Source organism: Triticum dicoccoides, chromosome 6A (genome assembly GCF_002162155.2).
Source record: "Triticum dicoccoides isolate Atlit2015 ecotype Zavitan chromosome 6A, WEW_v2.0, whole genome shotgun sequence".
In the NCBI taxonomy this organism is placed as follows: domain Eukaryota; kingdom Viridiplantae; phylum Streptophyta; class Magnoliopsida; order Poales; family Poaceae; genus Triticum; species Triticum dicoccoides.
In genome coordinates, this window is record NC_041390.1 from 63,459,220 (window position 1) to 63,474,989 (window position 15,770).

Here is a 15,770-nt window from a genome sequence, read left to right on the forward strand (position 1 = left end):
AAACAAGGAAGGAAAGAGACAAGAATAGAAGGGAAGAAATGGTCTGAAAGAGGGGGAGGAGGTGTGTTGACAATGGGAGGCAAGGCAGTTTGACGGTTTGACTGACTGACCAGCGACACACGGGAAGGCCTCCTCTTCTTCCCCTCTCGCTGTCTCCCTCCTCCTTCCTCCGCTCCGCCCTCACCTTCCTCTCCACCTTCCTCCTCCCCCCCTCCCCCACCCCACCCCACCTGACCCGACCCAAACCCCCCTCCTCCGCCTCCGCCTCCCCGCCCCTATATACCTCGCCCGCGCCCTCCCTATGCTGAGCTCGCACCCCCAAACCCCCGCGCCCCCGACGACGACGACGACGACTCTCCCGGCGACGACCCTTCCGACGACGAGGACCGGCCATCATGGGCGCCTGCCTGTCCTCCTCCAAGCAGGAGGCGGACGCGGAGCGGCGGCGGCGGCAGCGGCCGAGGGGCGGCAAGGCGGAGGAGAAGGGCGCGGCGGAGGCGCCCGCGGTGGAGTTCGGCTACGAGCGGGACTTCGAGGGCAGGTACGAGGTCGGCCGCCTGCTCGGCCACGGCCAGTTCGGCTACACCTTCGCCGCAGTCGACCGCCTCTCCGGGGACCGCGTCGCCGTCAAGCGCATCGACAAGGCCAAGGTCCGTTTCTCAGGATTTCCCCCCACCGCATCTGCAGCTCGGTTCGGTTCGGTTCGGTTCCCCGCGGTCTTCGTTCGGTCGGGAGATTGCGACGGAATCAGTCGCCGCCGCCGGTCGTCGGGCGATTCGTTCGGCTAGCTTGAGATCACCCGGCTCGTCGATTCAGCGGCGTTGCGCGGATTTAGACTTTAGAAGATACGATTATTACACGGGGTAAATGAAATTGCTCGCCATTCTCCGTATAAGATTGCTGAATGCTGCCGCTGCCGCTGCCGCTGATGGTATGTGGAGGAGGATGGTCTACCCTCCGTGTCGGCGAGGCCCTACACTCTTCCTCTTGTCGATTCATCAATAGGTGCAGCTGTCCACTTTCCTTTTTGGGGGTCCAGTACATGAGTGAAGCCCATCTTCGCGGGTTCCTTCCTGGTTTGGCACTTGAGTAGTTGTTCACCACGCCAATTTTGCTCCTGAAAATGGTACAAGTACCTGCACTTCTACTTCTCCCTGAAATGGTGAAGACGCTTCCTCCTAACTCCTGACTGTTTGCGTAGATGCTTCGTCTTTTCAACCTCATAGGGAGAATGTTATGGTTGATAGTAGTAGTTTGTACGCTACCTTGTCGGCGCCTCTTGTTTCTGTTAAGAACTTGTGAAGCGCCATTTTTGTGAAATACATTTCACATGGAGCTCCAGTTTTCGCGTAGTGTATATGTCTTCGTTTTCAACCTTGATTTTAGTTTTGATATTATTTTTTGCAGTCTTTACGGATAATTTGGTGTAGGTGTTCATTTAGGATAGCTTATCCTGTTGCTCCTGGTAAGCTCACCAACCATTTCCTGGAGTGGACAATGTCTCTTTGGCTTCTTCCGTGTTATTGGCGGATGACATTTTCTTCATTCCACTAAATTTGACCTGGGAATGCATGTACTAATCAACATGGTGTTGATGTATTCAAAGACTTAGTACCTTGGTTCAAACGACAGTATTGCTTTATTATTTTCTACTCCCTCCGATCCATATTACTTGTCGCTCAAACGGATGTATCTAGCACTGAAATACGTCTAGAAATTTCAATCACCACGGAATCTTAAATGACTTTCATAGTAAATTCGTGTCATAGGTATGCTAGAAATATGGGCCATTCGTTCTGTGGCAGAATGCATAACAATTGAAAGTTGACAGCAGGATATCCTTGTGAAAGTCGTACTGACTATTGATTATTAACCTTCTGTGGAATTATACCTCTTATTCCAAAGGAAACAAAATGTAGCACCTGCACTGCTATGTTGCGATCTATAATAATAACCAATGAAAACATAATACTTCACTGCATGAATGCTAATTGCCCATGGTTCTATAAATCATTATCCTCTATTATAGATAGATTTGGCGTCGAGTCCTGTTCAGCTAATGTTCATCCATGCAGCTAATTGAAGTCTTGGATACGTGCAGTGTACAATTACACATTTACATCTGTCTGCTATGCATCATCTTTGGAGTATGTGATTAACACAAGTATATTTATGGACTTCATGACAGATGACCCGACCTGTTGCTGTGGAAGATGTAAAGAGAGAAGTTAAGATTCTTAAAGCCCTTAAAGGCCATGAGAACATTGTTCACTTCGACAATGCATTCGAGGACGATTCATATGTGTATATTGTGATGGAGTAAGTAGTCTTGTACATTTAGCAGAATTTGCTCTCATTAACATTTAATCATATGATGGTCTGCAGATTTAATGGTGTTATTTTTTTGTTGAAACAAATTACGATTTCTTGTTCCTAGAGTCACAAACATGCACTTGCTGAAATATCGTCCTATATCCTAGTAATTCTGTCCTGTCCTGAGATAGATTAAGTTTCTATTCCTAACTGTGGATAGACCAGTTGTATTGTCTATCTATCTTTTACATTATAATAGTATATGAATGTCAGAACGTGTTATAGTGTAATTAAATGTTTAAATTTTGAGTTCATGACTTTTTAGCACTTAGTCATGTATGTTTTGAACTCTTTGCAGTTTCCTTGCATTGTACGACAGATATTTGGTTAGCATATAGCATGATCTATTGGACTATCACACTTAAAAGATATCCGGAGTTCTTTCTTTTAAAAACATAATCATTCCTATGCTCTATTACCAAGTACTAAGTCTTGCTTCTTTGCCCTTTCTTGCAGACTTTGTGAAGGTGGTGAACTATTGGACCGGATTTTGGCAAAGTAAGATCAGATATATTCTGCTTTTCTTGTTCCATATATCGCTTTCTCTTCTAGTATCATTCGGTTGCTAGAGCCACTTCTCATTGGTATTTCCCCTTTGGCAGAAAAAACAGCCGCTATAGTGAGAAAGATGCTGCTGTGGTGGTGCGGCAGATGCTCAAAGTGGCTGCTGAGTGTCATCTGCGTGGGTTAGTCCACCGAGATATGAAGCCTGAGGTAAAAATTGATCGGTTTTGATGTCTTGGCATTTAGTATACAGTTTTGGTGATACTTCACTACTTCTCAGGTCATGTAAGAATGTGCCTATTTTCCTTCCCAGAACTTCCTTTTCAAATCAACCAAGGAGGATTCGCCTCTGAAGGCAACAGATTTTGGTTTGTCAGACTTCATAAAACCAGGTACCTGCTTCAGTGTCTTCTGTATATGTGCATCATTGTTATGTGTATCTTGTTGCATCAAGTCTTAAACGGGGCATAGAACTCGGTAATTGCTCTGGCTCATACATCGTTTAAATGCATGATTACAGGGAAGAAGTTCCGTGATATAGTTGGCAGTGCCTATTATGTTGCACCAGAAGTATTAAAACGTCGATCTGGACCTGAGTCCGATGTTTGGAGCATAGGAGTTATAACTTACATTTTGCTCTGTGGGAGGCGCCCTTTTTGGGATAAAACAGAGGATGGTATATTCAAGGAGGTAAATGGATTGCTGTTGTATTGATTATGCTTATGCTTCCATGTAAAGTGTGCTTGGTGACTGCGGTGAGCTTTATCAGTGTTTTCACAGTGAACAGACAAAATGAAGAAGCTGTGTTTTTTGCAACCTTTTCACTATGTAATGTAGCAATGTTACCTTACTAAGGGTTAAACTTAAACATGTGCAGTCTCTACTCTTTATGCAATTTCTGTAGTAGCTGATGCCTGCCAATTTATTTGACACAATACAGTCTTAAATTGTATAATCCTTCCCCAGACCCCACCTGGCGTGGGAGCTTCTAGCACTGGGTCTGTCCTTTTAATACAGCCTTAAATTGCCTACCATTATTTGGACGTGTTGATGTATAACCGTTAGCCATCTCAGAAATCAATGTATAAAAAAGTGTCCAATTTTATTTAATACTCCCTCTGTAAAGAAATATAAGAGCGTTTAGATGGCTAGTGATCTAAACGCTCTTATATTTCTTTACAGACACAATATAAAGGCACAGTCTATGGTGCCAATCCTCCCAGGCAAACTGTGCATAGCTACTGGGAAATTTGATCCTAGGATTATCCATGTTAAATGATGGTATATTGCGTTAGTTTCAGACAGGCACCTAAGCATAGAAATTTATAGTACTATCTCCTGGAATAAATTTTCCTGCCAAATCATGTTATAACTATTTTTAAAACATGTCTATGTATTCTCGGTATTTTACAAAAAGAGAACAATCTGCTGCCTTTCCTACTGGCTTGCTAGAAAAGTCTGACCCCACATGCCATGACAGAACATTTGTAGTTAATTTAGAAAATAACCATAAGTTAAACATTTTACTCAACCAGTAAAAGGTGTTGGATAATATGGCCGCCCACTTAAATCTACCGTCATTTTTTATTGTTGTGTGTAATGTTTCTGTGCATGTACATCAGCAAAGACAGAATCTTGATAGCATACACGATCTTATGTGTTCTATTAATTTCTTTTAATCAGGTTCTAAGAAACAAGCCTGATTTTCGTAAGAGGCCTTGGCCAAGCATCAGTTCAAGTGCTAAAGATTTTGTTAAAAAATTACTGGTGAAGAACCCAAGGGCGAGATTGACAGCAGCTCAAGCTCTCTGTAAGTTCCAATATAATGTCAATACTTTGCTAGTATACATGATGCTTAGGGTTGTATTTTTTGTCTATTCTTGTTTTCTGCGTGAGAAAACACACACATACATAGTGCCAAAAAAGAATGCACATGAGTAAGTCTGCAATCTGCATGCTAAGTGCTGTGCATACATACAGCCTGAGGACAAGTCTGTCTTTCATCACGAAATTTTTCTGGCATTTTCAAAATATGATGCTAGAACCAGATGTTGCATTCTGATTCCTGGAGTAACATAAAGTCCTCTAAAAAAGAAGCCTTATGAAATTTTAAAAACACATGTGAGTTATTCAGTTTTATTTGGTTTTTTAGTGAGGCCAAACACTGGATATCTGCTGCAATACCATATTTTTTCCAGGCTGTATCATCTTATAGGAGTTTATTTGATTGTAGAAAGACATATAGTGTTAACATGTAGCTTAAACTTTTTAAGCATCAAGTTAGGAAGATGATTGCAGCAAGAATGTTTACTAATTCTGATTGTGATTGTGCTTGACATGATTAGCACATCCATGGGTGAGAGAAGGAGGAGATGCATCTGAGATCCCTGTCGATATATCTGTGTTGTACAACATGCGCCAATTTGTCAAGTACAGCCGTTTTAAGCAATTTGCGCTGCGGGTAAGCATCGCGGTCTCAAAAATATTTTTATGGTATTCTCATTCTGTTCCTTACAAATATTGCTCCATTGCTTGTTCAGGCCTTAGCAAGTACAGTCAATGAGGAAGAGCTAGCGGATCTAAAGGACCAATTCGATGCTATTGATGTTGATAAAAGTGGATCAATTAGCATTGAAGAAATGCGGCATGTAAGATTTAGAGTCGTTTTTATATGAGAACGTTTTGCACTGGTACTGGATGGTGCTGACGATCTTTGTATGTTTCCATAGGCCCTTGCGAAGGATCTTCCTTGGAGATTGAAGGGCCCTCGTGTTCTCGAGATCATTCAAGCGGTAAGCTTTGAGTAACTTCTTTTCAGTCTCCCTTTTATTTCACAGCAAGCAGTTGACATAACTTCAACTGATCTTATATTCTTATTTTATATGATAGATCGACAGCAACACGGATGGCCTTGTCGACTTCAAAGAGTTTGTTGCAGCAACTCTCCACATACATCAGATGGCTGAGCTGGACTCTGAAAGGTGGGGCCTGCGCTGCCAAGCTGCTTTCAGCAAATTCGATCTGGATGGTGATGGATACATCACCCCCGATGAACTTAGAATGGTAAGTTCTGATTCCCATTGTGTTCATGTTGGTTCTTCGATTCACACATCATGTCACATAATCCTTTTTTGCACTTTTTTGCTCATGAATGGTGAGTTGGCTCGACTTAATCTGGATGAGACGTTCCATATTGTGCTTTGCTTCCAACTATCTGGTTCTTCATATTCAGTGAATGAAGTAATTCCTCGAGTTTGCGCATAGAAATTATGCTTTTTCCACCATAAAAAGAAAGTATGCATCAGGTTTGAAAGGCTCGTTTGTTTGTCCAAGCTGCATGCTTGAGCATTCATATTTGGACCATTACTATTTAGAGCCTAAATATTATTAGGAAACAGTATAACTGAGCGACCTACGAGCCTTCGTAGCGTTTTTCCTTCGTCAGTCCTTGGATCTGTCAAGGAGCGGTGCAGATCTTTTCTTTGTGCCAGCAGTGTTGTCGTTGCAGGCCTGCCATCTCTTGGGCCGCTGCTCCAAGTGTTGACCTCGGAGAGCCGTGGTTAATCAGGCTATAATGGATCATTGGGTTGACACATTGGGAATTGGTGTAGTGCATATCTTTCCCGCGGCAGCCTTTGGTCGATGTAGCGATGCCGTGGCCGCCATTTATCATGAATATATTTTTTCCTTTGAAAACATGATTTTTTTCGAGATAAGAGAACATCATGTAGTATTTGTGTAAAATACTACATGATAAACGGAGTAAAATGGAGGAATTCGGCTCAAATGAGGTAGAACCTGTCAAAATCATCAAACTTAGGGGTAAAACATACAATTAACTCAAATAGTAACATAATAACATGGCAAGCTAAATAATCTGGTGACACGCTGCATTCTATGTATATTCATTCCAATTTTCAGAAATTGTGCTTGCAACTTAATTATATTTCACATAATGGGAGTAACATAGTGTATATATTACATTCTTATACAACTTAAATTCCATCATACAAAAAGGAGGGCGTGGCAATGTGCGATATTATGATATGATCTAGAGTAGTATATTTACTGAGACAGACCAAACAGTATACCAACAACAGCAGCATAGATACCGTAATGTAACCGGTAGTGTTCTCACTTGTGATTTTCCTCCGATGCGCAGCACACGGGCCTGAAGGGATCCATCGAGCCATTGCTGGAGGAGGCCGACATCGACAAAGATGGGCGGATAAGCCTGTCCGAGTTCCGCAAGCTCCTACGAACCGCGAGCATGAGCAACCTGCCGAGCCCGTCCGGAGTTCCGAATCCCCAGGCTCTGTGAGAATCGACTAGGAGCGTCTATAGGGGGAGATGGTGATGAGCACAGTAGTCTGTTTATTTCTTCTTCTTTCGTGCTGTTTTCCGCGTTCCGTGCGATGTGAGGGTTTCTGATTTGTTAGCATCCAGGTTCTGTGTGCAGTCATTGTATGGGTAGACAAGTTTCAAGGTAAATATTTACGGAGTTGCGTGGAAGGCGCAGATTACAGTTTCTTTCTTGTACAACCTTTCCCCCCTTTTTTACGGAAAAGTACATTTTTTTCTTGTTTCCTCTTTCCGTGTTGCAACAAACAGGTTTAGAACCCCCAATTGTCCTTCTTGTCCCTTGGGACAAGAGGATACAAAGGATATGTTATTCCAATGTCAGAAAGCAAAGGAGGTGTGGAGAGTGCTGGGACTGGATCAGTTCATTAAAAGAGCTTGCGAAGCTGATTATGCTGGTGAGGCGGTCCTCGAGTTTTTATTCTCTATACTTGAAAATGAGCTGACTATCTTGTGTTAGAAAAACTGTGGTCTACCCCCTATTCCTCCGCGCTTATCCGTGATGCCGCTCACAATTCGTGTATATGAGGCTAGAGGGTAGGGACCTTTTTTCTTTGAACCTGTGAACAGTAGGAGAACCTCCCACTGTTATGTTTGTATTAAAATGGTGATATACAATTTACATGGTGTATATACATGTGTCAACACCCCATTTTGGGTGTGAGAGGGAGCTAGACTACAGAAGAAAGGATGATAGGGATGAGATGTTTATGTTTTTCCTTGACCCTATAGGTTAGGAGAAAGAAATCTTTCTTAAATCTGTCTAGCCAAGAAAGTTTTGTTGGGACAATCCCCCTGAAGTGTTTATTGTTGCGTTCCTTCCACAAGCTCCATGCCGCAAGCAGGAACATCTCCATGAATAGAGGTCGATTCCAGTGCTGTTTGGCCATAGCCACATTCTGAAGGCGTGACATTCCTTGTGGCCAGGAGAGTCCCAGACTTGTCCAACATTCAATGCTGAATTGGCATTCGAAGAATAAATGCTCCAGGGTTTCCTCAATTTGCAGTCCACAAAGGATACAGTTGTGGTCTTCACCAATGTTGTAATGACGTCGTTTGAGCATATTCCTGGTATTAAGGCGATCAGTCAAAAGCAGCCACCCGAAAACCTTAATCTTCATGGTGGATCTTGACTTCCAAATCCAGCCAAAGGCCTCATGCGCTCGAACATCTCTGAAGTAGAATGTATAGTATCTATGAGCTGTGAATTGATCTGATCCCCATGCATATATCCAAACATCTGCCTCATCAGATAAGGTAATCGTTGCCAGGTCAGATTGCATTTGTCGAACTTCAGCGTGAGCTTGTTCTGAGAGTGGAAGGTGAAACGCCTCTCGCAGTGCCGTGATGGACAAGAAATCTTTGACCGACACGTCTTCATTTATGGCGTAGGAGAATGCGCAGGGATAGTTTTCAGCGATAATATTGTCTGTCCAAGAATCCTTCCAGAAGAGAACATTCTTGCCATTCGCTACCTGGACAGTAGAGACCCCCCTATAAATGGGCATTAGTTTTGCGATATCTCGCCACCAGAAAGATCCACATGTGTCTGAAGCGTGTGGAATTCGGTTAGAGTAATATGTATTCCAGATTAGCTGGACCCAAGGAACATCCCACCTGTTATAGAATTTATGTAAGTATTTGAGTAAGAGGGCGTCTCCTTGAGTTCTGAGGTCAATTACACCTAGGCCACCGCATTCTTTGGGTTGGCAGACCATGTTCCAGGCGGATAGGGAGTTGCATTTGTCACCTTGCTCAGTTTTCTTAGTCCACAAGCACTTTCTTCTAATCTTGTCCAGTAGTTCAATGATCTTGGTTGGCAGTCTGAGTGTGCATAGAGCAAAAATGATCAATGAAGTTATCACAGAGTTTAGCAGGGATAATTTGCCATCGTAGGATATCATGTTTAGAGTGGCAGTTAGTCTTCTTTCCATGGAGCAAACCAGCAGCATGAGCTCGATAATTGTTGGACGTGTAGTTCCAAGTGGGAGGCCCAAATAGGTAAACGGTAACTTGCCAATGACACATCCAAAGATATTTGCTATTTCCTGAGTTTTTTCCGGGTCACAATTCATTGTGATAAGAGTGGATTTATGAAAATTTATTTTCAACCCAATGGACGTGGCATAGTCATTTAAGATGTCCTTGATGGTAGTAGCTTGTTGGGTGCATGCGGGCATGAGCAAGATGGTGTCGTCTGCGTATTGAATTACTGGGTAATCCTTCTGGTGTGGGGATGGGAACGGCAGGTGGATCAAGTGGCGCACAAAAGCATCATTTATGGCCGCTTGCAAGAGGTCAGCCGCAAGAACAAAGATTAGTGGGGAGAGAGGGTCCCCCTGCCTCACGCCACATTTGCAGTAGAATTGCCGACCAGGAGTGCCATTAAAAAGAACCGAAGATTTGCCCGAGGAGAAGATGCATCGAATCCATCCCAGCCATTTGTCATTGAATCCCATGCTTTTCATAATTTCAATCATTGCCTCATGTTCAATCGTATCAAATGCTTTGGCGAAATCTAACTTGAGAAGCATGATTTCCTTTCTGGAAGATTGGCATTGATATATGTATTCGTAAGCCCATGCAAGACAACCTTGTATGGTCCGGCCTTTAAGAAATCCATATTGATTCTTGTGCACAATTTTGAGGATGACTTTTTGAAGTCTATTAGCCAAGATTTTTGTAGCAACTTTGAGACAACAGTTCAGAAGCGTTATCGGTCGATAGTCATTGAGAGACTCAGGAGTCCCAACTTTGGGGATGAGGGTGATGAAGCCCTCATTATATTGTCTTTCCAAAGAGTCCACCTCTTATGCAGATATAAGATTTCTAGCCTTTTCCACTAGTTTTCGGGATAGAGTCCAGATCAAATTACCAACCACGACCATATTTGTCTGTTAACGGATTCTACCCGTTATGTCCGTGGAGCACGCGCTTGTGAGCAACGCCATAATAGAGAAATTCCCCTAATTACGTAGATCAACATTAGTGCTGTAATCTAACTATACGATCTAGCTCCTTCCAATCATCAGTGTACCCGTGTAGTCTTTTCAATATAAATAGTATATTGTATTCCACTGATAATCGACCAACTTCCTTAAGCATATTCTACTTAAGTACTTTCCAACAAGTGATAATTCCATGATAATCATGTAAAGTAATTCCATGCATAAATACATGTATAATTCCACAATGAGGTATTCCGAATATTTAGTAATTCCTAGTAATTTGAATATAGTTGCAGGACACATAATTCAAACATCTCCCACTTGTCCAAAACGATCATTCAAATATTCGTAAACCCATAGTCTTAACAAGCTTACCAAATACCTCATGACTAATAGGCTTAGTCAAGGAGTCAGCAACCAGGTTAACACTACGTTGAAAATCCAAAGAAATATATAGTGATACCTTCCCTCAGTATGTTTCCTTGCCGTGACACTTAAGATCACTAGAGACCTTTAGTTTCCGCCTAATTATTCCAGCAGAGCTGTCCTCGGCGCCTCAAGTATTATTTCCTCGAATATAATTCCACCTTTATAGGCACCTTGAGTATTTTGTTTCCTCAAGTGAAATTTTGCATCAATTATTTTCAGTCACATACATCAATAATATGAATAATTCCACGTTGAGTCAAATAGGAGATAACCACGTTGAATAAATTCTCAAAACCACATAAATATCAAATCCTTTCAGTAAATGAAGTTTCATAATTGATGTGACGGCGGCCCGATCTTTCGATGAGAGTGGGGATAATTATCGATTTGGTGGATTTTGACCTTGACGATCCGGCTATACCGTACCCGACGATACGCCTCAACAATCGCTAAACCAATCTCCGATGGTTATTGACCTTACCATAGGCACGATCAACCTGAACAACGAGGTTCAAGTTCCTGCAAGCAACCGAAGAACCGGCAAGAACAAAGGTGAATTGCAATCTGAAATTGCGTATAATAAACTGAGCACACAAACTAGATGAAAAGTTGGGGTTCCACTGTGGATCTGACAAGGCGGTAGTCCTACACGTCTCGTAGATGCGAATTATAGCGATGGCTAGACAATATAATAAAACCCGAGTCTAAACCCTAACTTAACCTAGCTATTTATTAAAGCAGATGCCGCCTGGGGCTGATCGGACACCGGTCCGTACGGCGACCGAGTGCTGCACGTAGGAAGTAGTCAAATCGTGTTGGCCCACCATGGCCCAAAACGTGGTGTCTCTTGGTCCATGCAACAAAAATCAATTGGCTTGGGTCTTGTGGCGTCTGCTTCATGTACCATGGCATGCACGATGGATGGGATGGATGGTGCGGTGTGTGCATGCATGCAAGGACGATTGAGAGCATGCACGCAAAGAGTGTTGTTCCATTTGGTTTAAAGGCTCCTCTTCAATTGATTGTTTGATCCCTTGGTTTCTGAGTACAATTAAATCAGAACATGAGTGTAATATCATATTCTCGTTAGCTAAATCATATGTACAAAGGAGCGATAGTACCTAGCCATTTATTTGTCTCGCTCGCGCTCTAGTAACAGGACCAGGTGGAATAACTGATGTAGGAGTCGCGGCGGGTGTAACAATAGAAGAGATGTCCTCATCAATAATTAATAATGTTTTGAAAGAAATTCCTGACTTCGGTTGAACCTGCATCATTAGTACTATAAAAAATTGAATATGCATATCTGGACTTATTTCTCATCTTGTGAATTGAGTAATAGCTTCCTCAATGTGTTTACCTTTAATATAAATTCCAGAATAAGTGACAGGATGTTATGCACTTTCCACAATCATATATATATGATGTGTGAGATTCCCTTAGCTGCTCGTCTTTCATTCCACTGCTTGAATGCAGCATAAATTCTGGTAGCTAAGATATGATCATATAATGAAGATACATACGAAATCCAGTACCATTTATTATTCTATTTTCCTCAGGAGTTCAAATATAGTTCCTCACTGAGTATGATTCTCTTTATCAAAGGTATCTTAACAGATTTGCAATTTTCCATAGAGAAACACTTCAAATATTTTCTATGTATTTCCACTCGTAAAACATAGGATGTTTCAAATGTTCCTTCCATATGAAAGTTAAAAGATGACCAAGCTTTCACTTCCATCAATGTGACTTTATCATTGCAAACAACAAATCAATATTAACATTGCACTTACGTTTGTAGATGACCGCCTTGCTTCATTTAGAAAACCATATGACCTGTTATTCCATTGATGTGAAGCTTGTTGTAAGACCATACATTAATATATTCAATTAGCAAACCATGTCTTTAGTTCCTCTTTCCCAAAATTCCAGGAGAGGGAGTTTCCACAAAGTATATTTCCCTCTGTGTGAATAATTGAATAACAAGAGTGACATTATAATATCCAGTGAGCCAAATATCCTTAAAAAATCACTTCCAGACAATAGGCTTGCGGTTATTTGGTATGATATTAAGTTCCCAAACTATGCTCTTCCTCATTTGAGTTTATTCCTTCCTGCAATTCTTCCACCCATAGTTGACATTGATAAATAAACCTTAAGAAAATTTAGTGATTCCTCTAAAATTTAGAGTAACTTCCCCAACAACACATACAAATTATCCAGACATGATATTCCAAGCTAATTCCTCCCACTTATCCTAAGCATGTCATGTTGGGAGTGTCTCTTGTAGTTTCCTTGGGGTCAAGATTATATTCCAGTATGATTGTCAATAATTCCACCCTTGATCATAAAAATGATCGTGTTCCTACTTTCCACCAGTATTCCTTTTCCAGATAAGTAAGGAAACACCCTTTGATCCACTAGAATAACAATGAAAAAAATTCCTGGTGTGTGCTTTGTAATAACTGAGAATTTCATGCCAAAATAGAAGATTTCCTTCTAGTCAAGTGACTGTACTAGATGGAGCATGATATCAACAAATGACAGTATGCAACACTTCTTTCCAAAGAAACAAGGGAGTATACAAGACATTCAATTCCTCCATTCAATTGTGGAGTGTACGGTATATTACAATGGTGAATAGTTCCATGCTCTTTACCAACAAATGATGTATTCCTGAAGTGTACTTATCCCACCAATCAGTTGTTAAAACTATGATATTCCTTAATCAACTGATTTTCCACTTCAGTATAACATGTGACCAACACAATCAAAACCTTCCGACTTGTATAATAAAAGATAAATGTAACCATATAAAAGTGTAATCATCGATGAATGAGATAAAATAAATAATCTGACCTCTAGTTGGTGTGTCCAAAAAAATACCATAAATATATCAGAAGAAAAAAATGATGTGAAACTTTTATCCCTTTCCACCTTAAGAAAAGGCGTGTAAACCAAAAATAACCATTATATATGCTTCACAAGTACGATTGTCCTCCCATTAAAGTTTAAAATTCCAGAATTAATGAACCACTTAATCATATTCCAAGATATGTGTCCAAGTCGTACATGGCATAAATATTGAGATGCCAAGCATGTATTCCCATTGTAGGTATTCCTCCTTGTGGTATCTTCCCCAAAATAAACAATTTGGGTTGCCAACATTCATTGGTCCATTAAGAAAGAATAGACCATTGTGTGAAATTCCTTAGCACTAATTTTACCTTTGAGTAATATTTCCCCTCTTCCTTTTCCAAATAGTAGTTCACAATGAACGGGTTCCAAAATAGAACAATATATTAAATCCCTTCACACTGAAGTTTCATCGAGTGCCATATAACAATAATACTTTTCCTCCACAAGGGAGTTTCATGGCAAAATTTCCAATTCCAAATTGTATAAGATTTAGCAGCAATGATGAAACATATAAATATATATAATTTCCTTTGGCACTATTAGCATGTCAATAAAATTGCTATTGTATTCCAGCAATAAAACATAGCCAAAATCCATTTATACTTAAGAAAATAGCACCAAGTGCAAATATTATCATTAGGCATACCGGCAAATGAAGAGCAAATTTCCTTGTCCTCGGAGTAACTCACATCTTCCTCCATAAACAAGTGATGGAATAATAATATGTACTTCTCTAAAATCCCGTTCCAGGTTATGCATAATTTTCCGCGGAATAATTCAACCATTTGCTCTGTGCAGTCCATCCACACATTTAATTGGGAGTCCTCAACTTCTTCCAAGGAGTAGACGTATTTTCCTTGTTATGACATACATGCAGTAGATTAGCAAACCATTAATGAGTGATGCAACAAAATATAATAATCAACAGATAGGATTCGTAATTTGCATCCTTTTCCTCATAGCACGCGTGCACAGGTGCATGCGGCTCTTCCGGCCGGCCTGTCGACCGTACAGTTGGCTAGATGTTAGACACAATAAATAACAATAGAAATTCCCTCTCTTTCCTTCAAATAATGGCTTGAAATTCCAGTAATTTTCAAATGAAAACTGCTGTTCTTGATGATATAGATAGCAACAGCAGCAAGCGTTGGCATGACCTGCAGTTTCCGAGCAGTTGCTCGTTCAACTTGGAAAGTCATCAGAGTGGAGATATTCTGTTCCTTGGTCAGCAAGCTGGCAAGTTCAAGTCAATTAGAGACGAGTTTGTTCCTGTATAGCTGTTGATGCATCCGTGCCTATGCGTGCAGCAAGTAGGAGAGGCCGCAAACTTCTAAACGTCCCAACGGAGTGGTGCGGAGACCATGGGAGTCGCGACTGTTACATGGTGCCAAAGTAAATCTTTAACTTTCAGATCCGATAAAAATAAAAGACAAATCTGTTTACAATTTCCGGCAGCAAATCTTGCCGTGTTTCCGATCACACACACATGCATTGGATCACCTTCCAGCAGTCCTTACGTGCCCAGAATTACCTCCTGTGGCTTCACGAAATATCAACACTAGTACTTTCTCCGTCCGGAAATACTTGTCATCAAAATGAATAAAAAGCAATGTATCTAAAACTAAAATACATCTAGATACATCCCCTTTTATTCATTTTGATGACAAGTATTTCCGGACGGAGGGAGTAGTACTCCTTGATCTCCGTGCAGCAACTTTTACCTTTCATGCCCCACGTGATGTCATGATTAGCTTCCTAGATCTCCATCTTGGCTTGCTTCCGATTGATCAACGAGCAAAACTTCCAGCAACGTGTGGTGCGGCGCGCCTGCGGTTCGATTTCTCGGTCCGCCTAAATTATTCAGCAGAACGATCCAATAATTTGTACTAGTATGTCACGATCCATGTGCCCCTTCTGCTCGGACATACTCGCTGAATCAAATAGCAGATCTGAAAAAGGCAGATTGCAGGCATGGGATGCGATTGTATAGGAAAACCAATCGACATGACGGAGGAGAGTACGCAGCGGAATCAGATGCGACTGGTGGCAATCACGACGACCGCGGACAGTTTGCACGGGACTAGGGTTAGAGCGCGATCGAACCTTGCACTGATGCCAAAAAGCTATGATCCTATTCCTCCGCGCTTATCTGCGGGGCCGCTCACAATTCGCGTATATGAGGCTAGGGGGTAGGGACCTTCTTATATTGTCTTTCCAAATAGTCCACCTCTTATACAG

The 15,770-nt window shown here is 41.5% G+C and overlaps 1 protein-coding gene across 1 annotated transcript; it reads left to right on the forward strand.

The window, feature by feature from the left end:
• Nucleotides 1-287: 287 nt before the first annotated feature.
• LOC119314926 (calcium-dependent protein kinase 4) lies at nt 288-7,464 on the forward strand. The gene is made up of 12 exons (XM_037589609.1): nt 288-650; nt 2,189-2,319; nt 2,830-2,871; nt 2,976-3,087; nt 3,191-3,269; nt 3,398-3,567; nt 4,561-4,687; nt 5,223-5,338; nt 5,418-5,525; nt 5,607-5,669; nt 5,767-5,940; nt 7,040-7,464. Exons 1-12 carry the CDS (start codon nt 396-398, stop codon nt 7,196-7,198), a joined length of 1,536 nt encoding a protein of 511 aa, XP_037445506.1. The 5' UTR covers nt 288-395; the 3' UTR covers nt 7,199-7,464.
• Nucleotides 7,465-15,770: the final 8,306 nt, after the last annotated feature.